The following is a 23,968-nucleotide window of genomic DNA, read 5'->3' as shown; positions in this document are numbered from 1 at the left end:
ATTTTGGACCTACTTCTGAATGTAGAAGGAGAGTTCTTGTTTTATCTGCAAACACACATTCAGTCCTCCTTGTGTGAAAGTTCTGGTTCCTCTGCTTCAGAAGTTTTCCCTGTTTGTCGCCAGTTTCATTTTTCTAGCAGGATGGAGCTTGTCTGTGAGATCAGCTTCCTGTGAGAGTTTCTGTACTTCTGTTTCAGATCAATATGGAAATATCACAAGCACAGCCTCCCTTCTTTACTGCTATTTTTCCCCCACCCCTTCCAAGTTTAGCTTAGCAACCAGCGTGGAAAGAAATCAAAATAAAGTGGTGGAATAAGGAAGTTACTTAAAGTGATTTAGTCTCATTTAGGTTTGGACAAAGAGTCCATAATTTACCCAGTTCACCCTTCTAGGTGAACTTTACTTGCAGAATCAAGGGATAATTTTGTATTTCTTTTTAGTGTTTAGATACACCTGTGAAGTTTTTCATTTAGCCTATGTATTTTTTCAAAATTCAAGATTACAGAGCAACACGTTGGGACAGGGGATATATCTTTATCCCATATCCTTAGAAGGAGATTGTTTCCTCTCTACATTTTCAGGAAATCACGAGTGCATTTGTCACTGCCAGGCAGGATGTTGTCAGATATTATGGTGCATAATTTGGCTTTTCAAAGTGTCAGTTAATATCTGTTTAAGTGGGTCAGCTAAACAAGCGTGAAACTAGAGCTATATAAACAAACACAGAGACACCAGGTGTTTCTGCCTTCTTTCCTGATCTTCTCCAGTTTGTGAATTATTGCATGTTTAAAAGCAAGACAAAAAAATTAAAGCACATCTCTTTTGGTTGAAATTTGATTTTGTTGCATGACCAGTTTGAAAATGACATTTCTTAACACTGTACTTATTTCAGTCTCCTCATTGTGTTCTTAGGGATTTCATGCAATCTTGTCAATTCTTGGTTTGTCACCTTGCTTTGCAAAGCTGCTGGTACAAGAATCGTTTGACACAGTCATTTTCTACCAGATGTCTATGTGTTTCACCAACCAGCGAGATCAACAGGTATCTTCTCTCTTTTGACAGCTCCACAGCTGAAGAATTTTGGTGGTTTTTTTGTCCTAACTTTGATTGTTTGTCTTCCCATTCAGTTTCAAAGCCTGTGTTGTAAATGTTTTGCTAAAATAGCTGAAAATGATGATTTAAAGAATATGATGCTGGAAAAAGCATGTATTGAGTATAATAGTATTATGGCTGAATGTTTACTTCTACTGGGAGCTGATATTAATAAGAAGACAAAGACAAACTCTTTAATCTATCAGGTAATATGGAAATATATATAGTTTTATGGCTTTAAAATTTGTGCTTTTGTGTTCCTGTCTCTTTTCACATAAACATATATTTGGCAGAACACAGCAGCAATACCCAGTGCAATCTAGCTGTGACCTGAGTGGTGTTAACCATTGCTACCCACGGTGACTTCAGGCTCAGTCTCAGTTCATTGAAACACCCTTCACTTTATTGAAGCTCATAGGGTCACTGTCACCTTGAATGTGCCCACACTGCTAGTTCAGTTCTGAAGGAAGTTCACTCCAAAGTCCATGCTTTCTGATTGTTTACCCTGTTCACATGCAAACCTGGCTTCAATTAAGTACTACCTAGCCTTAGCTTTGGAGTGTTTTTGAGGAAAAAGACTTAAGTTCAAGCTTTGCAAATTCCCAGTCATTTTTTCTGAACTAATCAGTTGTAGATGGCATCAAGCCTGTCAGAGCCCAGCCCATGAACTGAAATTCCAAATTTAACGCTTTCCAAGCCCTGCAAGGCAGAAATACAGATGGGCTAGCAGTCAGCACTGTGCATAGGTAGATTTCAGTGTGCTTAGTCCCACTCTGTTCTGGACCCACAAAGAAAACTTTGCCCCAAATGCCTGCCCTGGTGGATTTTTTTTACTTTGTGTTGTACTTAAAGATGAATATAGTCATCAGGTTTTGTGCCAATTTAACTGTTCTGGTTAGAGCTCTACCTTTTTATCAGCACAGCTGAAGTAATATAACATCTTGAAATGCCTGCAGTCACACTATAGCTGCAAAGAGCTTTATCCAGACAGTGGCCACATCCAGAGTATCAACTATTGGCAATACATTGATGTCTTAAATGAGGCCGCAGGCAGAAATCTCATCTGGATTCAGCCATGCCAATGGAGAGAGTGTTCCCACCTGCTAATAAGTGCTCCGTGCTAAATGTGACTGCCTTTAAAAATTTTTTTGAGAAGCAGTGTGTATGAGCACTTCTTAGGTTTTCTTCAGTGTCAAAGTTTTACATGATGTGAGACAACCCCACCAGTACTGCCTGAAGTGAATTAGGTGTTCACTTCTGCTGGCAGAGCTGGTTGAGTGAAAAAGCACAGCTGAGTTTGGAACAAAGCATCCATCCATGGGGTCTGAGGTAGGCAAATCAGTGTTAGTGAACTACAGTGGAAGTAACTGGAAGTATTTCTAGAAAATATTTGTAACATTCACAGTCAACACTGCTCTGTGTAGCAGTGCAGGCTGAGAGATTGGAAGGAGTAAAGCTGACTGAAGCCAGTGGACCTGATCTCCCTAGCACTAGGCAAGGCTCGATGAGTCTCACCATTGTTGCCTGTTCACTGATATCCAAGTGAGGTGACAAAAATAACCCTTAAGTGTCTTTTTTTCCACTGAATGGATAAATAAATGGAGTTGCCATAGACCACATGCAATAACCAAACTACACAAATTACCATTCATTTTTGCCTGGAAATTGTGTGCACTCATGGCAGAAATTACAGTTACAGAACTCAGGCATTTGTTATATTTTGGGTAAAGACTTCAGGAAGATGGGAGTTGGTACTCAGATGCCTTAGGCAGGCATATGCTCTTAGGTTAGGGAGCTGTGTAATTGAAAAAGAGATATGATCCTAAAAATATAATTAATCTGAAATTGAGACAAGTCTCTTAATATAGTCTGAGCAGTTGTTTGAGTGCCTTGCATAAGTTTTTTTAATTGCCTTTCTCTATTAGGTTTGTGAGAAAGGAAATAATCCTAAATTGGTGGAATTGCTATTAGCCAATGGTGCTCGAGAGCAGGACGTTCGGAGCGCTTTAACCGTCAGTATAAAGAGAGGAGATAGCCAAACCATCAGCTTGCTCTTGAAGAAGCTTAGCCTTGATGTCGCCAACAGCAGTATATGTCTTGGAGGATTTGGTATTGGGCGACTAGAACCTTCCTGGCTCATTCCTTTGTTCCCAGATAAACTTACTCCATTAAGAAAACAAAGTGAGTATATATAGAATTTGCTATACGAAATGTGTTAATAACTCTTGATGACACTATATAAGTGTTTTAGATCAAGACCTTCGAGTAAGGATCTCTTGATAGCATTCAGCTGGTTACAGAAGGATTGCCAAACCTTGAAAATAAATCAGTTATTTTTGTTATTTTTTTTAAGCTATTTGGATTTCTTGGAGAATAAGCCATCTTTTCGGTTTCTTATACATGCAGATGCAGGTTCTGCACTGGCAAGAATGGTGCTTAAATTCCAGATGAAGAATATTTCAGAGGATAGATCAAGAACGTCCTCTGATCTAAACTTCTCTGAAGATGGAGTGGATAAAAACTATGATTGCAATTTCGTTTCTGACCCATTAGTGGACAGTGTTTTTCGTTTGAGTGATGATATTGATAATGAAGGTAATTGTTTTTCTTTTATTGTTTCTTTTTATAATACCAATCTAGTGTACCAGGGCTAGGCCATAGCCATAAATCAGTTGTTTATTTGTATCCGAGATAAAACACTTCCCATGAAAAAAATACTTTTGTCTTTAAATTTTGTTTGTGTTAACATTGGAAAATAGTTTATGTGAGAAGTATGTGCTTTATTTACAAAATTAGGACCTTAAAGTGTTTTATTCGGTGATCCATTTTTAAAAATTGATTCTTCATGCATTCAACTTCTTGTAGAGTGGGATTTATCCAACCAAATTTAGATATTGAGTGCTTTGATGTCTGTTTCTGAGCTATTCCGATATGCTGCCTTTATATTGAGCAGGAAAAAGCAAGTGCTTCAAGGGCACAGTTTGTCTCGTCATGAAGTCAGGTGTATTGTGATCTAGAAATCCCTTTTCCCTGGGTTGTCTGTAAGGAAAGTGCACACAACTAAGTCTGGTATAGAGGACTATATTGTTAACATAAAAAAGTAAGTGAAACAAGCCCCATCCTAAAGGTATCTAATTGATGAGAAAGTGTAAATGACGAGTCTATGTTCAGTCCAACATCATTCTGGATAACCATGTCAGGAAATCTGAGTGCCTTTAACTTACAGGAAACAGCATTTCTGTTTATAATATTGGTAACTTAGTAATAAGAGTAAATGGCCTTAATTTACAACGTGCCTTTGTTTGTTCAGATGTAACTGTTGGTTCAGAAATGTTGAATACATAAAATCATCACAGATTTGAATTTGAATTTTGGAATCAGAGAATCCTAAGGAATTTTTTTGGTTCTGTTTTGTTCTTTTCCTTTATATCATTTAGGAGCATTTTTCATTTCTTTAGGACTGTAGCACAGACAGATAATAGGTACTATTTGTTGTCTCACATAGAAAAGTTGTTAAGTCATAGGTACATTATAAAAAATATGTAGACTTTGCTACCAAGTGTGATTTTAGGAGTTGTAAAAGTAGCTTTGAGAAGAGGAACACTAAATGGGTCCAGATAACCCTAAATCACCCAAGCCAGAGTGGCGTTTCACACTTCGTTCTCAATAAATGTGGAGGTGCAAATTTATCTATTAATATCTAAACTTCTTCTATTTTAAAAAGTTATTTACACTGCAGTAGCACAAAGATGTGTTATGAAACTTGTATAATAATCCTAACCTGCTGGAAATTTTAAATGCTAAATCACCAATGTAACAAGCTGCAGGTCATATCTGGAGCATGTCAGGTTACTGTGGCCCATGTACTCCGAAACATGTTGACAACATTTTTGACCTATTGCACACACTATTGACCAGTGAGATCCTGCTAATATTGATGCTTTTGAGATGTATCTGTCCTTCGTATGTCAGCATCTATATTACAGTTGAATTCTGAGCCTCATCTTTAAAAACATTTTCTTACTTATTTGTCCTCCTGTGTTATTGTTTTGTACTAGGAAGTGAAGGTTTGCTTTTTACAAAAAAGAAGTCCAATTCTATTGCAGTTGCTGATTTATATCGTAGGGAAATGGCGTTTCAAAGTTCTCCTACTTTGCCACGACATTCCTACTCTGTGGTAAGTCAGATCCTTATTCATTCCAGGCCTCTTATAAAGTCCATCCATGTTGCCTACAGCAAAATTTGTTAAAAATGAGCTGTTAGGAAATGTCACGCAACCATATGGGCTCTTATCTCACTGTTGTCATTTAATATTTCCTTCTATTGCTGTGCGATTACTGTGCTCCCGTTCACTGTACAGATGAGAATTTATTTCAGCAAAGATTTATGATCAATAAAAAGTACACGTTCTTGTGAATTGCTCAGATTTCTGGTCTGATGTTCAAATGCAGATACAGAAACTCTGGGGCTGTTCACAAAGACAGAACTACCCCTGACTGAGGTTAATCCTCAGAGTGCTACTGTGATCAGTGAAGAGAGACTGATCCCATAAGAAGACATAAGAGGACAGATTGGTGGAATCAAAGTCAGGTTCCTTTGACAGGAGCTTGTCTCTTTCCATTGACTGTGAAGCAAAACTGGAGAGACTGACTTCCTTAGAGAAAGTTATTTTTTGTAATATCCTGCTCCATCCTATCACTCCACCCTAGTGAAAGTCATTTTAGGTTGCCAAAAAATGCACTACTTCCATTGCAGTTTAAATCTACTATTCTTTCGTATTGCATTGGATCAGTAAGTTTTATAAAGATGTGACCTGTTGTGATTTTTAGTTTAAATGGACAGTTTCTTTGTGTTCCCCCAGAAGTTCTGATAAAAAGAAGCCACAATTAAAATAAATTAACTGAATTCAGATAATTTCAGGTGTCTGCATGTGTCCGTAACTGGTTTTTCTTCTCTTCTGGGATTTTCCAGGGACCTGGCTCAGATTATGAATCATTAGTGAAACAAAGAAGAAAATTCTTGCCTTCAGATGAATCTCCCAGTATGTAAACTATACAATTTAACATATGTAACAGATTTTTTCATCCTTAATGCTTTCACAAGCATAGCATGCAAAGATTTTATTCAGATTATTTGTTTACAAAGAGGAGGATAAGTTTTGGAAATACTACAGTGGAGTACAAATAATGCATATATTGGGAATTTTTTTTTTTCTGGACTTCACAAATAATTTATGTAAAATTAAACAGGCAATGAAATGTCATGAGTGCCCTTATGAGCTTTCAAAAGCTACTTCTGTTGTGCAGTGCATAAGCATCCATCTCTTCCTTACAGACTTATAAATTTCTGTCTCTTAATAGAAGTCTTCATGGATTTAGATCTTAACCAATATCCAAACATTCACTGTCTTCGGAATCTTTAGATCCCAAGTTGGTTGATCTTAATTTTAATTACATGATAAATGAAATCATGCTATTTTTCCCATGTTTTTGTTTTAATAGAAGGCATGTCAAAATTTTCAACACATATAAGACCATCAGACAGTCTTTCTTCATTGATCTCAGAGAAAGAATATATTAAATCACTAGATCTTTCATCAAATGAGCTGGAGAACATTGATGCCATCAGCCAGAATAGCTGTTTAACTAGTCATCTGGAACATCTTGAGAAACTGGAGCTCCACCAAAATGCTCTTACAAACATTCCAGAACAACTGTGTGAGGTAATTCTGCATAATTTTATGTAATACAAATTGGAATTATTTACAATAAATTGTTTGTCTATATCAATGTACCCATAGCAATACTACTCACGAATATTGGTGTGTATTTTTGCATGCTTCATACATTCACTCAGTTTTCATTCACTGTATTTATGTTCAGCTAGAAATAAAAGTATTTTCATGGAACTGTTTCAAGTTCTTTACTGCAGTGAACTGCTTTAGGATGTGTTATATTGAGTAACGTAATAAAGTAAACAAAACAGAGAACGGCAGGCAATTCATATCCGTTAAATATTTTGAAACCAAGGTAATAAATTTTGAAGAATGCTTTATATTTTATTCTGTCATAGAAATATGATGGGTTACAGTGGTATGATTGCTATTTTTCCTAGTGAGAGAAATATAAGAAATTAATAAATTGTATAAAATATAACTCAATTAAACCCCTATGAATTCATATTTTCATTTAACCTTTTAAAAACAAATTATCCTTTTCTTTCAGAAGTTGAAATGCTTGACTTACTTGGATTTGCACAGTAACCGAATTACTTCTTTTCCAACTTATTTACTGAAAATGAATTGTATTGCAAATCTTGATATCTCTCGAAATGACATTGGACCTTCCTTTGCTTTGGATCCATACCTCAGATGTCCAACTCTAAAGCAGCTTAATCTTTCATACAATCAGCTGGTGTGCATTCCTGAATTTCTCTCAAATGTTGCTGAAAATCTCGAACAGCTATTGCTAGAAGGGTGAGTAGCATTACTAAATGGGCTGTAGCATAACAAACATAACAGAAAATAATTTACTTGTCACCCAGAAGGATGACTGTTATAGCATGGAAAAGATTACTTAATCAGCAGTGAAACACTGACATTAATTTCCAAATGTATAAATTTGCTGCAATTTTCAGTGTTGTATTACAAAGTACATAAAATATTTGTGGGCCTTGATAGAATCCAATAGCATTGCAGTTTCAGGAACACACTAAAATGTTGTAGTTCAACATTTTTCTACTGCCATAAGATTCATGCACAGAACTGTCTGCGTTGTCTAACGTATTCAACTAGGGTTTCTGTATATGGAATACATTTTCCATTGTATTTCACGTTCACCAAAGGTGTTTTAAAAGTATAATTCATGGAATTGCCTTTATTGATATAGATATGTTTAAATGACAGAAGCAGAGAAAATATGTAATTTTTCGTTTACCAGCACTTTTTATCATATTCATTAGTGAGTGAGATAATGAATACCTATTCAGAATTCTTAAAAATGCTGTTATTGATAGCTCTGTAAACTGCAGATACTGTCTCATTCATCTCCCATTATGAATTTTAAATAAAATGGTGGTATTTTTTACACAGAATTTCACACAGAATAAAGACAGCAACCTGTAACTAAAGCAAGTAGTATGAAATACGTGAATCAAATTTACCAAACAATGTTTTAAATTCTAAATCATGTTGCATTTCTTCATTAGCTTTATTTTGAAAGCTATTTTATTAGCAATATTACCCTTGCAAAATAGTGCTGCATGGTTCTTTTCTCTCTATATTTTCAGGATCTTTGTCTCGTTCTGGTGTTCCTCCCAGAATACATTGGTTTTAACATTATATACTCATCCTGAATTGTATCTCTTATATGGAATTCTATATTCTTTTTTTTTTTTTTTAAGATTAGTAGTCATTCTGTGATTACAATCCTGCAAACACATACCTTTAGTAAACAGAACTACTCACAAATGCAACAGTCCTCTTTGCGTGGGATTGAGCTGCAGTATGTAATCAGGAAGTTACAGCTTGTAGTACATTCTGACATTTGCTCTCCAAATTAATTAAAACAATCTTAATATCAGTCATGTTACTCCGTGTTGCCACATATATCAGTATTTTGCTGACCGATCAGTCTTCGTATAAATAAAAGTTTCTGAATAAAACATGGAATTTTTTTCTTGTTGTTATCATAGAAACAAAATCTCATGTCTATGTTCATCCATATGCTTGAAAGAACTGAAAATTTTAAACATTAGTAAGAACAATATTTCATCCCTTGCTGAAAACATCTTCATGGGCTGTACAAAACTGGAGCAGTTCAACGCCAGGATGAATGCTCTTGGTGAGTATCTCTGAAAATAGGATCCACCTTCTAGAAGCAATTCCAAGCCACAAAATTCCACAGCCATCAGCATTTGGAGTCTTGGGAGAACAGAAGGGGAGAGTACCACATATATCCTTGTTTATACAGTTCCCTAAGCATCAGCTTTTGATCACTGTTGGAAGCAGCATACTTCCAGTGGGGCTTGATGGACATTTGATCTGACTCAGCGTAATTGGTCTTGATTTTACATTTGTACTGCTATAAAAATGGTTGAGTGTACTTGAGATTGTACATACTGTTGGGAAAGCTTCAAGGCAGAGGAAATCTTTCAAACTTAGTTTGCAAATATAGTGCTAATACAGGTTTAATACTGTACTGAAATATGTATCACATGAGCATCCTGGCTTGTATCAGAAATAGCGTGGCCAGCAGGACTAGGGGGGTGATAGTCTCCCTGTTCTCAGCACTGTTGAGGCTGCACCTCCAACACTGTGTTTAGCGTTGGGCCCCTCACTAGAGAAAAGACATTGAGGTGCTGGAGCGTGTCTAGAGAAGGGCAACAGAGCTGGTGAAGGGTCTGGAGCACAAGACCTATGAGGAGCAACTGAGGGAACTGGGGTTGTTTAGTCTGGAGAAAAGGAGGCTGAGGGGAGACCTTATCACTCCCTACAACTACCTGAAAGGAGGTTGTAGTGAGGTGGATGTCAGTCTCTTTTCCCAAGAAAAAAGTGATAAGAGGAAATGACCTCAAGTTGTGCCTGAGGAGGTTTAGATTGTCTATTAAGAAAAAATTTCTTCACTTGAAAAGGTTGTCAAGCACTGGAACAGGCTGCCCAGGGAAGTGGTTGAGTCACTATCCCTGGAGATATTTAAAAGACGTGTAGATGTGGTGCTTAGGGACACAGGGTTTGGTGGTGGACTTGGCCATGTTAGGTTTACGATCGGACTTGATGATCTTAAAGGTCTCTTCCAACCTAAATGATTCTGTAATTCTAACTATTACCACACTATATCCAGCATTGTCTTCTGAATAAGAGAGAATGTTTGATTCATTTGCCTGAATGAAGGTGTCATGTGAGATGCCCTAAGTATCCCACTTGGCTTAAAACTTCTGGTTCAGAAAAAGCAGGTCTTCTGTAGCTCCTGTGTTGTATCTCCAAGCCATGGACGAACAGCTCAGGTACCACAGGGCAGATCACCTTCACCAGAACCCAGTGTTTACGCAACTGAATTGAGCTCAGAGTGTGTTTCAGTGGCTTTGCATAGTTTATGCAATGGTGTCAAAATTAATTTACCTATGAAAAATACAGATTACATAAATGAGATTTTAATGATACTGCAGGAGTTCATAAGTTACCGTCAGAATTTATTTCTGTCTTCAAGACATAAAATCTTTAATTTTGAAATTATTGTCACAGTATTTCAGAAGATAGCTCTTGTGCCTGCATTAAACACAGCTGAATGATTAGAGTCATTTTTATATGCATAAGACTCACCATTCACTGAGTGAATTATGGGGCTGTTATGTATACTGGCAATACAATACAGTGTAGCTAAGATTATTTCAGTGTTTAATGCCAATATGAGCTGAAGTATAATAGTATGTAATGCGATAAAAGCCAATACATTAACTCTGTCCTAAACTTCTTTCGTTTTGAGGGTTTAGTTTTAAATAAACTTTAAAAAAACGATTCAGATTCTGCCTTTGGTAGCGTGTACAGAGACTTGCATATAGAAGATGATAAACTGACCTTTTGGTCTGTCTTTGATTTTAGAAAATTCCAGTCTTAATAATAATTTTAAAAGTACGGAAAAGTAATAGCATTAACCTCTTTTTCTGCTCTAGAAATTATACCTGACTTGTCATCCAGCATAACAAGCTTAAAATTATCCCAAAATTGTTTTATTAGTGTTCCGGAAGCAATTCTACTTCTACCACAGTAAGTTATTATTTTATTTATTGAAGTTCACATCAAGTTCTTGATGAAAAAAATCTGATGGCAAGACCTTTGTTAAGCAGAAAATTCTGCCTGTTTTACTGATTTTCAGGAAATCTTGTCTAAACAGGTTAAATCAAAAACTTTGTAGTTTTAGCTGAAGACAAATCAGTCACATTTTCTTCATTATTTTGAGAAATTCTGTGCATCAGATTCAAATCATTGTTACGGAAATATATTGCTTGACTGCTGAAGCTCACAGTTCTTGCTGAGAACAACAGAATAAATTTATTATTTTCTTGAAACCAACAGTAAAAATATATTGGCAGTTTTTCCCTTTCAAGTTCCTCAGACTTTTGCACAAGGTTACTGGGATTAGTTTTTCACTTCTCAAATATCACAAGATATTTATTCTCAAAGAACGATACTTCCTCTAGATGGACTTGTGATAAAGATGCATGTGACATTTATTTTGCTATACCTTCAAAGCATTACTCGTGTGAAAATCAGACTTCTGCTTTTTTTTGTAGAAGTTACTGACCTTAACAGGTCACTAGAATCAGATTGTGGAAGGAGTACTTGGAAGGGATGATCAGATCTGTTATCTGATAGATGAGGGAGATGTGAGTGCTGATGGCACCAAGGGGAGGGCAAATCTGCAGATTTGTGAACTTAAGATTAATCAAATTTACTTACAACACTTCATTATTAACATGATATTACACTGTTTCAGCATGCTAACTTTATATTCACGTCAGCAAATTTAATGAATGTGTTGGAAAAGGTGCAGCTTTCAGATTCTGCATCTCCCAGCCCAGACAAATCCATGAGGAGTTGCATGGATTTTTTACACGCTTCATGTTCCATGGTAACATAAACAGTGTATTTGTCCAAAAGATGACTTACAGAAATGAAATGTTCTTTTTTATGTAGTTCTTAAATACATGTGTAGTTGAACTGTATAATTTATGCACATACATATATTTACAAACATATAGAAACACTAATAAAAGAGTGAGGTATCCATACCATCTGATGTTAGTCTCCTAGGGTAGGAGCAAGAAAAAGAGCAGTTCAGATCACTTAGTGAGGCTCTATAATTTGTAAGTGGAATTGTGGGTTCCAGAAAGTTGATAATACCAGGAAGTTCCCCATTGCTTTTTTTTAATTTGAAATTTATAAAAAACCACATGAAAATACGTATTAGTATTATACTAGATTGCAATAACTTTTTAAATACATTTATTCTAGTAAGTTAGGCATTGCACGTAACAGTACTCCGTGGTCCTGCACTCACCTGTAACTGGAATCCTAAGCGAAACTCTATTCTCTGCTACCTGGGTATAAATTAATATTAACTATACTGTTTACAGTTGAATTACTGAATATTTGCACTACAGGAGTGTGAACCATATTTGTCTTTTACTAATCTGAACAGAGCCATGCATGTCTGCAAATCACAGAAAGAAGGAGAAAGTGGACTATTATCACAATATGTTCATTTATTTGAAGTGACTCTATAATTTACTGTCTGACACATACATATACAATACAGTTTGGATGTTTATTTTCATGACCAGTCAATTTCATTCGCAGACAAATACATTGAAAGAATATTACACTGAATCAATCATGTGTATTTTCTTATAATTTCTTCTGAGGTAATGAAGAACTATTTATAATATCTTTTTTACTCTTGCTCGTAGTAGTAATTCTCTATCTTCTTCTATCTACATTCCTGCAGAAAACTGTCTGTTCTGATATCTTATCCATTTGTTTATTATTAAAAATTAATACAGTTCCAATTAATCTGTTTTAATTTTTTCATTTATTAACTTCCCTTTTTTTTATTTTCACGTTTTCAGTTTGCGATCTGTAGATTTAAGCCAAAACAAGATCGGAAGCCTGCCTGGACCAACGCACTGGAAATCATTAAACTTAAGGGAGCTGTTATTTAACCATAATCAAATAGATGTCTTGGACTTGAGTGAAAAGGCATGTGCATGGTCTAGGCTAGAAAAGCTACACCTGTCCCACAACAAGTTAAAGGAGGTAAAGTGTAAGATTCTGCCTAAAGAAAGTGAAATCACTTTTCAATTGAATGCAATTTCTCCATGTTCACTTGATTTTCATGTCACCTCTCATAACATTGTAAATTCTATTAGTGAAAGGGTATGTAAGTCAAACAGTACTTCTGTGCATTAAAATCACCATGTCCTATTGAGCTTTTCTGTCTGAGATGTGTCATACAATCAGTTTGTGTAATGAATTCATTATGAGATCCTTTGTTAGTGTGGGATATTAGGCCTGTTTATTAAAAAAAAATAAACTACAGCAGTAAAAATAATACCTAGTTTGATAAATATGTAATGTATTCATGCTCATACTTTTTTTTAACGCTTAATTGCAGATTAAGTGTTCTTTTATTTAGATTCCGCCTCAGATTGGCTTCCTAGAGAACTTGACTTCTCTGGATGTAAGTCACAATCCCGATTTGAGATTCTTTCCAGATGAAATGGGAAGACTGTCCAAAATCTGGGATCTTCCTTTGGAAGGACTCCATCTTAATTTAGACTTTAAACATGTGGGTTGCAAGGCCAGAGACATTATCAGGTTTGTTGCCCTTTTGTTCTTGAATATTCTTGTTTTGCTTTCTTGGGATATGCAGTAAGCATTAAAAAGACAGCATATCCTTTTGAAAAGACTTGCTCGTTTGTTGTATGAAATCCAGCATGCTACTCTATGGAAGGTATCATACCATATCATACCATACCATATCAATCATATCAACACACAGATATAAAATAAATTATAGTCATTTATACTATAATAGTATTAATTCTTGAATTTGGTGCTTCTATAAACCATACAATATATTGTACTAACCAATTATTTGATCTAGTGGAAGGTGTCCCTGCCCATGGCAGGGGGGCTGGAACTAGATGATCTTTAAGGTCCCTTCCAACCCAAACCATTCTATGATGCTATGGTCTATGGTTATTTCTAATATGTTTCTTGTGTTCCCAAGTGCATTGCACAGAGCACGTTTTTGGGTAATTGCAAAACAAAAAAAAAGGCACATTCTGAATTAAGCTTTAACTTTTAAATAGAAATTAGAATAGACTGTTAAAATCCCAGTAATATCAAACAGATATTGTAAATTTGAAGAAAATGATGTGGGTTTAGATTTTTCCTTGTTCTTGAGTTCTGTTGGTATTTTTCTTTATTGTACACTTCTGTGAGTTCTGCTAACTTCTTTATACCAGATTTCTTCAACAACGACTGAAGAAGGCTGTACCTTATAACAGAATGAAGCTTATGATTGTTGGAAACACTGGCAGTGGGAAAACTACCCTACTACAACAACTAATGAAATGCAAACGAACAGAGTTGGACTCTCCAAAAGCTACAGTAGGCATTGATGTAAAAGACTGGATCATTCAAGGGAAAGGCAAGATGAAGAAAGAGCTTGTATTAAATGTGTGGGATTTTGGAGGTATTTGAAGAGCTCATTGTTCTTTATTATTGTCTTCTCTAATACATTAGTGCATTACTTAGAGTCAGCCTGTGACATTTTGAATTATGGACAGTAGAATCATGCAAACTTACACCAAAAGTCAAGTGACCACTTATAAATTAGCAAATTCTGTAAATTGGCAGATAATCCCTCAAATTTAATATAAAGCCTTGGGAATTTCTCATCACCAAATGTGGTCTGACCACTCATTTCATAATTGTCATAGGTGATTCCCTTCTGAAGGGAACAGAGGGGCCAATATGTCGACCAGACCCAACCCACAGGGAAGTCTGCTGCCTCCCTGGGGCCCGCGTCAGGGACGTCACTAGGAAACTCCCTAGTCTGCTACGGCCCTCTGATTATTATCCATTACTGGTAATGCAAGTTGGTAGTGATGAGCTAACAGAGAGAAGTCCAAAGGCCATCAAAAGGGACTTTAGGGCATTGGGGCGATTGGTCGAAGGGTCAGGAGCCCAGGTAGTGTTTTCTTCAATCCCTTTAGTGGCAGGAAAGAACATAGAGAGGAACAGAAAATCAGATTTGATTAACAGATGGCTCAGAGGCTGGTGCCACCGACGGAAATTTGGTTTCTTTGATCATGGGGAGGCTTTCCCTGAACCAGGTCTGATGGTACCGGATGGAACATGCCTTTCTCAGAGGGGAACCAGGGTCTTAGCTCAAAAGCTAGCAGGGCTCATTGGCAGGGCTTTAAACTAGATTTGAAGGGGGAGGGGGAGAATATCAAGAATGATAAAGATATGCTGGAAGTACCCGTAGAACAGAAGAAGGGAATTCCAGCCGCTCCAGCCAAGAAGTCAGATTCATACCGCTGTCAGCATGGCACCAGTGCCAGCACTGAGGGTCCAGAGGCTGGGGAAGGATCGCAGGTATGTTCAAACGAACTTACACTGCCGTCCAAGAGAACCCCTGTCGCTCCAGCCAGCGAGTCGGCTTTGTCGGAGGCCCAGCTGAAGTGTATGTACACCAACGCACGCAGCATGGGAAATAAACAGGATGAGCTGGAGATGCGTGCACATGAGCAGGGCTACGACCTTATTGGCATCACGGAGACGTGGTGGGACGACTCCTATGACTGGAGTGTCAACATGGAGGGGTATAAGCTTTTTAGAAAGGACAGGAAGGGGAGACGAGGAGGGGGTGTCGCTCTCTATGTCAGCAACCGGCTGGAATGCGTGGAGCTTCGCCTGGGGTCGGAGGAGGAGCTGACAGAGAGCTTATGGGTCAAGATTAGAGGACGGAGACGGATAGGGGATGTTACGGTAGGGGTCTGTTACAGGCCACCTGGCCAGGAGGACAGAGCAGATGAGGCGCTTTATAGCCAGATAGGAGCAGCCTCGCGGTCACAAGCCCTGGTCCTCATGGGGGACTTCAACCACCCTGACATCTGTTGGAGAGACAATACAGCAGGGCACAGGCAGTCCAGGAGGTTCCTGGAATGCGTGGATGACAACTTCCTCCTGCAGATGATAGAGGAGCCGACAAGGAGGGGTGCCATGCTCGACCTTGTGCTCACCAACAGGGAGGGACTGGTGGGTGAGGTGAAACTTAAGGACAGCCTTGGCTGCAGTGACCACGACACGGTAGAGTTCAAGATCCATGGGGCAGCAAGGAAACCACTCAGCAAGCTCTGTACCCTAGACTTTAAGAAGGCAGACTTCGGCCTCTTCAAGGACCTGATGGGCAAAGTGCCATGGGAGGCGGCCCTGGAGGGACGAGGGGCCCAGGAAAGTTGGTCCACATTCAAGGAGCACCTCCTCCAAGCTCAGCAGAGGTGCATCCCGACGAAGAACAAGTCGGGCAAAAAGGCCAGGAGGCCTGCGTGGATGAGCAAGGAGCTCCTGGACCAACTGAAAATGAAGAGGTTAGCCTACAGAGGGTGGAAGCGGAGACAGATAGCCTGGGAGGAATACAGAGAAGCTGTGCGAGTGACCAGGGATCAGGTGAGGAAGGCTAAAGCCCTGAAGGAATTGAATTTGGCAAGGGATATAAAAAGCAATAAGAAATGCTTCTATAGGTATGTAGGGGACAAAAGGAAGTCCAAGGAGAATGTAGGCCCCCTCCGGAAGGATACTGGTGCTCTGGTCACCCGGGACATAGAGAAGGCTGAGGTACTCAATGAATTTTTTGCCTCAGTCTTCACTGATAAAGCCTCTTGTCTTACCACCCAAGCTGTGGAAAGAACTAGCAGGGACTGTGAGGATGAACCACCGCCCACTGTACTTGAAGAGCAGGTTCGGGAACATCTGAGGAACTTGAAGGTGCACAAGTCCATGGGACCTGATGAGATCCATCCGCGGGTCCTGAAGGAACTGGCGGATGAAGTTGCCAAGCCACTGGCCATTGTATTTGAGAAGTCGTGGCGGTCTGGCGAGGTCCCCGATGACTGGAAGAGAGGGAACATAACCCCCATTTTTAAAAAGGGGAACAAGGAGGACCCGGGCAACTACAGGCCGGTCAGCCTCACCTCTGTGCCTGGCAAGGTCATGGAGCAGATTCTCCTGGGAACCATGCTAAGGCACATGGAGAGCAAGGAGGTGGTGGGTGACAGCCAACATGGCTTCACCAAAGGCAGATCGTGCCTGACCAACTTGGTGGCCTTTTACGATGGGGTGACAACATCGGTGGACAAGGGTCGACCAACGGATGTCATCTACCTGGACTTGTGCAAAGCTTTTGACACTGTCCCGCACGACATTCTTCTCTCTAAACTAGAGAGGCATGGGTTTGATGGATGGACCACTCGGTGGATAAGGAATTGGCTCAATGGCCGTACTCAGAGAGTAGTGGTCAACGGCTCGATGTCCATGTGGAGACCGGTCACGAGTGGTGTCCCTCAGGGGTCCGTGTTGGGCCCGGCCCTCTTCAACATCTTTGTCGGTGACGTGGACAGTGGCATGGAGTGCACCCTCAGCAAGTTCGCCGATGACACCAAGCTGTGTGGTGCCGTCGACACGCTGGAAGGGAGGGATGCCATCCAGAGGGACCTCGACAGGCTGGAGAGGTGGGCCCGTACCAACCTCATGAAGTTTAACCAGGCCAAGTGCAAGGTCCTACATCTGGGTCATGGCAATCCCAGGCACAAATACAGACTGGGTGGTGAATGGATCGTGAGCAGCCCTGAGGAGAAGGACTTGGGAGTACTGGTGGATGAGAAGCTCAATATGAGCCGGCAATGTGCTCTTGCGGCCCAGAAGGCCAACCGCATCCTGGGCTGCATCAAGAGGAGCGTGGCCAGCAGGTCGAGGGAGGTGATTCTCCCCCTCTACTCTGCCCTCGTGAGACCTCACTTGGAGTATTGCATCCAGTTCTGGAGTCCCCAACATAAGAAGGACATGGACCAGTTGGAGAGGGTCCAGAGGAGGGCCACGAAGATGATAAGAGGGCTGGAGCACCTTTCCTATGAGGACAGGCTGAAGGAGTTGGGGCTGTTCAGCCTGGAGAAGAGGAGGCTCCGGGGTGACCTTATAGCGGTCTTCCAGTACCTCAAGGGGGCCTACAAGAAAGATGGGGAGAGGCTGTTCAGGAGGGCCAGTTATGATAGGACAAGGGGTAATGGTTTTAAAATAGAGGGAGGTAGATTCAGGTTGGATATTAGGAAAAAATTTTTTACTATGAGAGTTGTAGAACACTGGAACAGGTTACCCAGAGAGGTGGTGGATGCTCCATCCCTGGAGACGTTCAAGGCCCGGTTGGATGAGGCCCTGAGCAACCTGATCTAGTTGGAGATATCCCTGTTCCTTGCAGGGGGGTTGGACTAGATGACCTTTGAAGGTCCCTTCCAGCCCTAACGATTCTATGATTCTATGATTCTATGATTTCAACCATAGCACTCTAGAACTGTCGTTTCAGAGTAGTAAGAAACTTCTTGTAATCACCAGAAGACTCATCTTTCACTCAACTCCGTTTCTTCCTTTTATAGTCTGAGTCTCTCTAGGTTCTACAGTATCACCATTTTGTAAGGTCACAGAAAACAAAGCGCTTAGGAGGAGTCTTTGAACTTTGGGCTTTTGGAAAACTTTCTAAGTTTGAGGGATTCTAGAAGCAATTCTAAAATTCAGGGGTATTTTAGGCTATAGAAAAGTTATTTTTAAATGTTGGTCTGTGATCATTTAAATACAGTCTATATTACAATGGATAAGCATAGAAGAGCAGCATCCAAGCTGAATGTCCAGCTTCAATTGTGATTTTAAGTGCTTAATCATGAGCTTAGGAGTCTTATTTTGAAGTTGCTGAAAGGAAGGAAGGAGTGAGGGAGAAATTCAATAATAAAGTTTTAAAAGTATCATGACCTTTCAAGTTGTCTCTGCAGCAACCATGTTTATCCAGTTGTTAAATCTTACTCTTCTTGATTTAAAACTAGCTTACATATTTCAACTCTACACTTCAATCAATGAACTACCACAGAGTACCTGCCTAAAATTCATAGTTATTACAGGTTTCCTGTCAATTTAGGTAATTTTCTGTAAGCATTAATTTCATTTGTGGATTAGTGATCTGAGAATAAATGTTCCACTGCCTTTTTGTGATCTGAAAATATTCAATGAGGGAAGTACTAAACAGTGGAAATTTTTTATCATTAGGACAAGAGGAGTTCTACAGTACCCATCCTCATTTTATGACCCAAAGAGCTTTGTATCTTGCTGTTTATGATCTCAGCAAAGGCCAAGCAGAGGTGGATGCTATGAAGCCATGGCTTTTTAACATCAAGGTAAGCCATAGGTATGTACAGATGGAATTCCACTTTCCAGAGAGCTGTTGGTGAACAGGAAATGAACCACAAATATTTTTAGATCAGGGAAGAGGAAAGAAGCTCTTCAGCAAATAAAAATAGTAGGATGAAACAAGAGCTCAAAGACATCATATATTGGATATGAAAATATTTGTAGATATACAAAGACATGCTCAGCATCATTTTGTATGTAAAATGGTACAGAGCAATGTGCAAAAGAATAGTTTGTATGTTCTGGCAATATTTTGAATTGACTGACGAAAATAAGAAAGAGGTAGTATTAAAGGGGTGACAAGTTGGACCTGCTTTTTCTTTTACACTATTGTAAATTCTGGGGAAATCAGAATTTGCCTAATTTAAAACTGACTAGATGCAGGTTTGAAATCATAACTGTTAAGTGTGTGCTTAGCATCCTGTTGTTAATGAGAATGATTCCAGGACTATGGTAGGGAAATCGGTCTGAGAACCTGCCAATATGTTTTTCTTCTGCTGTAAGTGTTTCTATTTCAGTTGATGGAATCACTCCATGGTGAGCATTACTTGTCTTTTCCTTTTGTATGATGGTTAGCTGTGACTGGGCAATGCAGTTACCTAAAGATTTTGTGTACTGATCCTGTTTGTTAAACTTGTCTTTTTCACTCTTTTTGCCTTGAGCAGTGACAGAGGACAGAGGGTTAGTCAGTTTAGTGGTGATGAAGGCCATGTCTGATGTGTTCTCCTTTGCTATGCAGTACTTGCTGGTATTTCATTGCAGCACTGTTCCGATGACAACTAGCAAAGTACTCTTTGCTTTTCCATTTTGTTGGGCATTTTTAATGAAAAGTACAGTTGTCCCTCTATTTTACTGACTATGTTATTAATCTGCAAAGTATGAAATCCAGATCTACACTGCTTTGTTTTAGAAAAAGCTAATTTTTCAATATTTCTATTTTGAAATAGACTGCTCTCTGTATGTTAAAAAATATGGTTTGTGTTTATAGGCTGACGCGTTTTTACTGCCTTGTCCAGTCAAGGCTATTATATGGGATTACAGTTTATATTTACTCTGAATAAAGACGTGAAATAGTATTTCAGATTTCACACTTATTTAAAAAAAGTATATTTGAAGAGGGAGAAACAGTTGCTTCCTTCATTGCATTGATTGTTTTGACTAAATTGCTCATATTTTATATAGATCATACAATCATAGAATCATAGAATGGTTAGGGTTGGAAGGGACCTCAAAGATCATCTAGTTCCAACCCCCCTGCATGGGCAGGGAAACCCTCCACTACACCAGGTTGCCCAAAGCCTCATCCAACCTGGCCTTGAACACTTCCAGGGATGGGGCATCTACAACTTCTCTGGGCAACCTGTTCCAGTACCTCACCACCCTCAATGTAAAGAGTTTCTTCCTTATATCTAACCTAAATCTGCCCTCCTTCAGTTTAAATCCATTGCCCCTTGTCCTATCACTACACACCCTTGTAAAAAGTCCTTCTCCAGCTTTCCTGTGGATATAAAACAATAACATCAAGATTCACTATTGAATTAATCAACTGTGTTGATCTTACCAACAGGCTCGAGCTTCAACATCCCCTGTCATTCTCATTGGCACTCATTTAGATGTTTCTGATGAAATGCAACGTAAGGCTTGCATGAGTAAAATTACTAGAGAGCTGTTGAATAAGCGAGGCTTCCCAGCAATCCAAGATTATCACTTCGTGAATGCTACGGAAGAATCCGATTCCATTATCAGACTGCGGAAAATCATAATAAAGGAGAGTCTTCACTTCAAGGTAAGCTACATACTGTTCATAATGTTGAAAACATCCTAGTTTAATTTAAGTAAATACATTTTAAAACATAAACACATAATTAAATACATTTTTAGTGCGACAGCAAATTCATCTTGCCTTCTATGAAATGTTACACACAGCCAAATAACAAGGGAAGATCACAAGTTTTTTTTCATTTCCTTTCTACTAAAAAAATCAACTCAGTAAAAATCTCATTTAAGTTGTTTTTTCAAATACTAGGGCCGTAAATAGAATATTTAATTTAAAATACGCCATCTTTTTCTTACGAAGAAATCTGATCAAAAACTGGGTTTTGTTGGATGGCAACATGTAATTGCAATAATAAGTATTGCAAGATTTCAAGGGACCAGGAAATAAAACTTTGTGATTTCTGGAAGCAAACTAATTCTCCATTTGCTGATTTCATTTTACATACTGTGAAACTATTCCTAGAATGAGGAAAGTGAATTAAAGCAGGAAAAGAAGACCCCTTGAACTGAACAATCCTCCTAAACTGGAGAATCAGCACTTGTGGTTCTGTTGTCTCCAAAGTCATCCCTACCACTTATTCACTGCTATCTCCTTAGCCACAGCATGAAGCTCGGTCTCAGTGTGAATGACACACATGAAGAGACTAGCCCAGGCATGGAGCTTATAGGAAGACAGGATCCAATCTACAGCAAAAATAATATACTTATTTAAAATTATTTATTTATACATTATCAATCATGTTGTCGTAGGAGAAGAGTCAGAGATTACTCAAACAGGTCTGACCTGGGAGTTAGTTTATTGAGTTCTGATCCATAAACTCAGGTATGTAAAATATTTAGTAAGTACAGGTGGATTGATGGCCAGTACTCTACTATTCACTACACTTGGAGTTAGTATGGGATACAAATATTATCACGTAAGCTTACTATACATATCTTACGTGTTACAGGCATGCAAAAAAATTCACTTACTAAGCCATCAGTGTCTGGTGTCAAGTAAGGGAACTCTCAGTCTCGAGGGGTAACCTTGAGAGACGTCCCTGCTCAATGGAGATCCCTGCCGTGCAGCCCGCTGCGATGGAGAGAGAGCTCAACGGACCCCAACAGCTGAAGATATTCGTAGCAGTTGATTCATAGCTAGATTTTCTGCTGTGTTAATGCAGTTTTGACCACTCAGTCTCCAGTCAAACCACTGGGTTTTTTGGGGGTTCTGTGTTCTCAGTGATAGCCTCACACAATAGGATTATCTTCAGTTAGGCTTATCTGCTGAGCATCTGCCTGGTTCAGTTAGTTCAAACAGAAGTGCATCTGTCAGACAGGTATAGTGGAATAACATGTTAAAGAGAAAAGGTTGTAGCCCTGTAGCTCACCATACTTCTTCAACACTCAGAAGTTCTGCTTTTTGAAAACATTTCACTCTTAGGTACCTAAAATTGCTCCTGTAACATCCACGTCTCTTGCAATTATAACTTAAACTGACGTTTAAACTTCTACACAAATGTAAGATAGCCTAAAGGAAGGGAGATCATTTCCATAAATAATGTAGACACTTTATGAAAGGAGTGTTACAAAGTACCTGCTTAGATGTTAGACAAAGTAAGTTAAGTATTCAACATTGTCATCAAGTACTCTGAGTCTTTGAAATTACACAAGGAACTAAGTACATTTTCACAAGGTACTAATTGCGTTTTTGACACAGAAAAATGCTACAGTGCAGTGGTGGTTAACTTCTTGGAGAGGAAGATTATGAACTATGAAGCCAATTCAGAAATGTTGGGAAAATTATTTCCCATTTCTTCAAAAAAAAAGACTGGTTCAGCACCCATGGAGAATCAAAAACCTGGTCAGATGCTAGCTAATGCCTAAGGTCAAAGGATGTCTCCAGGAAGGAACCCAGGCTCGGGAAACAGGGGAGAAGCACACCACTGTGTTTCCCTGAAGTGTCACTAAGCTGACCAAATTTATTTCTTCCTCTCCTCTTGCCCACTGACTATCAGTGGTGGAGACTTTTAATTGAGCTACTGCCCTTTTTCCCTCAGTTTATCTGAAGATGTGTCTAGAGATATTACAGATCACAAGAGTTATGATTTTTTTTGTTCATTTGCCTATTGTCTTGCGTTAACCTGAGGTGTATGACATCATCTGTTCATACAGTGAATATTTTCCTTTTACTTCAAATCAAAGCTTCTCTTTGAACTTCTCAGAAGACATAATTTTTTATGTACATGTAATATGGAAATATTTGCTTCTTTAAGTATTCATTTATAGAAAGACATTATATTATAATTCTGAAAGAAGAATTAGCTACATCTACCTTTCAGAAGCCATGTTAGTCGATAAGTGAGCATTCTTGTTCCTTTTTGGTGCTACTATTCAGCGGACATACCCACATTACATCTTAGTTTTATTGTCTGCATTTCACATGAATAAATTAATACATTTAAGATTGCTATTCTTAATTATACAGATCAGAGATCAGCCAGTGGTTGGTCAGCTAATTCCTGACAGCTACCTGGAGCTGGAGAAGCGAATTTTGCTGGAACGTAAAAATGTGCCAGTTGAATTTCCTGTGATTGATCAGAAACGCTTACTGGAGCTGGTACAAGAAAGCCAGTTACAATTGGATGAAAATGAACTCCCTCACGCGATACACTTCCTGAATGAATCAGGTAACAGATTATCTTCAATGTATGTTTGTTAGCACTTTGTTGAAAACCTGCAGTAGACAGACCTGTATACGTTTTTAAATTTCGCACTAGTTTGCCACAAAGCATTGATAACCCAGATTGTTGTGTCATAAAGGAATTCCATGATATAAAGGATCACTACTGTAACAATTTATGTATCTTACCCCTCCTTGAAAACATCGTACTCGTTAGACAGCAGAGTTTCTGAAGAAAGATGCAATTGTTATAAGAGCTTGAATAGAATAACAATTAGGTGAATATATGTAACAACTTATCTTAGTGCCATACAGGCTTCCTAAGATTAAATAGTAAACCACACAGAGTATAGCTGCTTGGCCAAAAAAATAAGTCAGATTACAAATCTAACAGAACATCAGAAAATAAAGGTAAATCT

The 23,968-nt window shown here is 38.7% G+C and overlaps 1 protein-coding gene across 2 annotated transcripts in view; it reads left to right on the top strand.

Annotated features, from left to right (window-relative positions):
- The window catches only part of LRRK2 (leucine rich repeat kinase 2), a 76,478-nt gene that overhangs the window by 29,818 nt on the left and 22,692 nt on the right, over window positions 1–23,968 (top strand). For both annotated transcript variants that reach the window (XM_086609955.1, XM_086609956.1), the window contains exons 17-32: window positions 913–1,041; window positions 1,128–1,298; window positions 3,018–3,273; window positions 3,499–3,687; window positions 5,151–5,269; window positions 6,064–6,133; window positions 6,594–6,814; window positions 7,317–7,567; window positions 8,785–8,933; window positions 10,762–10,855; window positions 12,718–12,904; window positions 13,284–13,465; window positions 14,119–14,348; window positions 18,971–19,098; window positions 20,679–20,897; window positions 23,355–23,556. In XM_086609955.1, the coding sequence (XP_086466081.1) occupies window positions 913–1,041; window positions 1,128–1,298; window positions 3,018–3,273; window positions 3,499–3,687; window positions 5,151–5,269; window positions 6,064–6,133; window positions 6,594–6,814; window positions 7,317–7,567; window positions 8,785–8,933; window positions 10,762–10,855; window positions 12,718–12,904; window positions 13,284–13,465; window positions 14,119–14,348; window positions 18,971–19,098; window positions 20,679–20,897; window positions 23,355–23,556 (2,797 nt within the window). The remainder of the gene's footprint in view (window positions 1–912; window positions 1,042–1,127; window positions 1,299–3,017; window positions 3,274–3,498; window positions 3,688–5,150; window positions 5,270–6,063; window positions 6,134–6,593; window positions 6,815–7,316; window positions 7,568–8,784; window positions 8,934–10,761; window positions 10,856–12,717; window positions 12,905–13,283; window positions 13,466–14,118; window positions 14,349–18,970; window positions 19,099–20,678; window positions 20,898–23,354; window positions 23,557–23,968) is intronic.

This window comes from Tauraco erythrolophus, chromosome 4 (genome assembly GCF_009769465.1).
Source record: "Tauraco erythrolophus isolate bTauEry1 chromosome 4, bTauEry1.pri, whole genome shotgun sequence".
Classification (NCBI taxonomy): Eukaryota; Metazoa; Chordata; class Aves; order Musophagiformes; family Musophagidae; genus Tauraco; species Tauraco erythrolophus.
The sequence above is the reverse complement of the archived record's forward strand: the minus strand, read 5'-3'. Positions and strand labels throughout refer to the sequence as shown.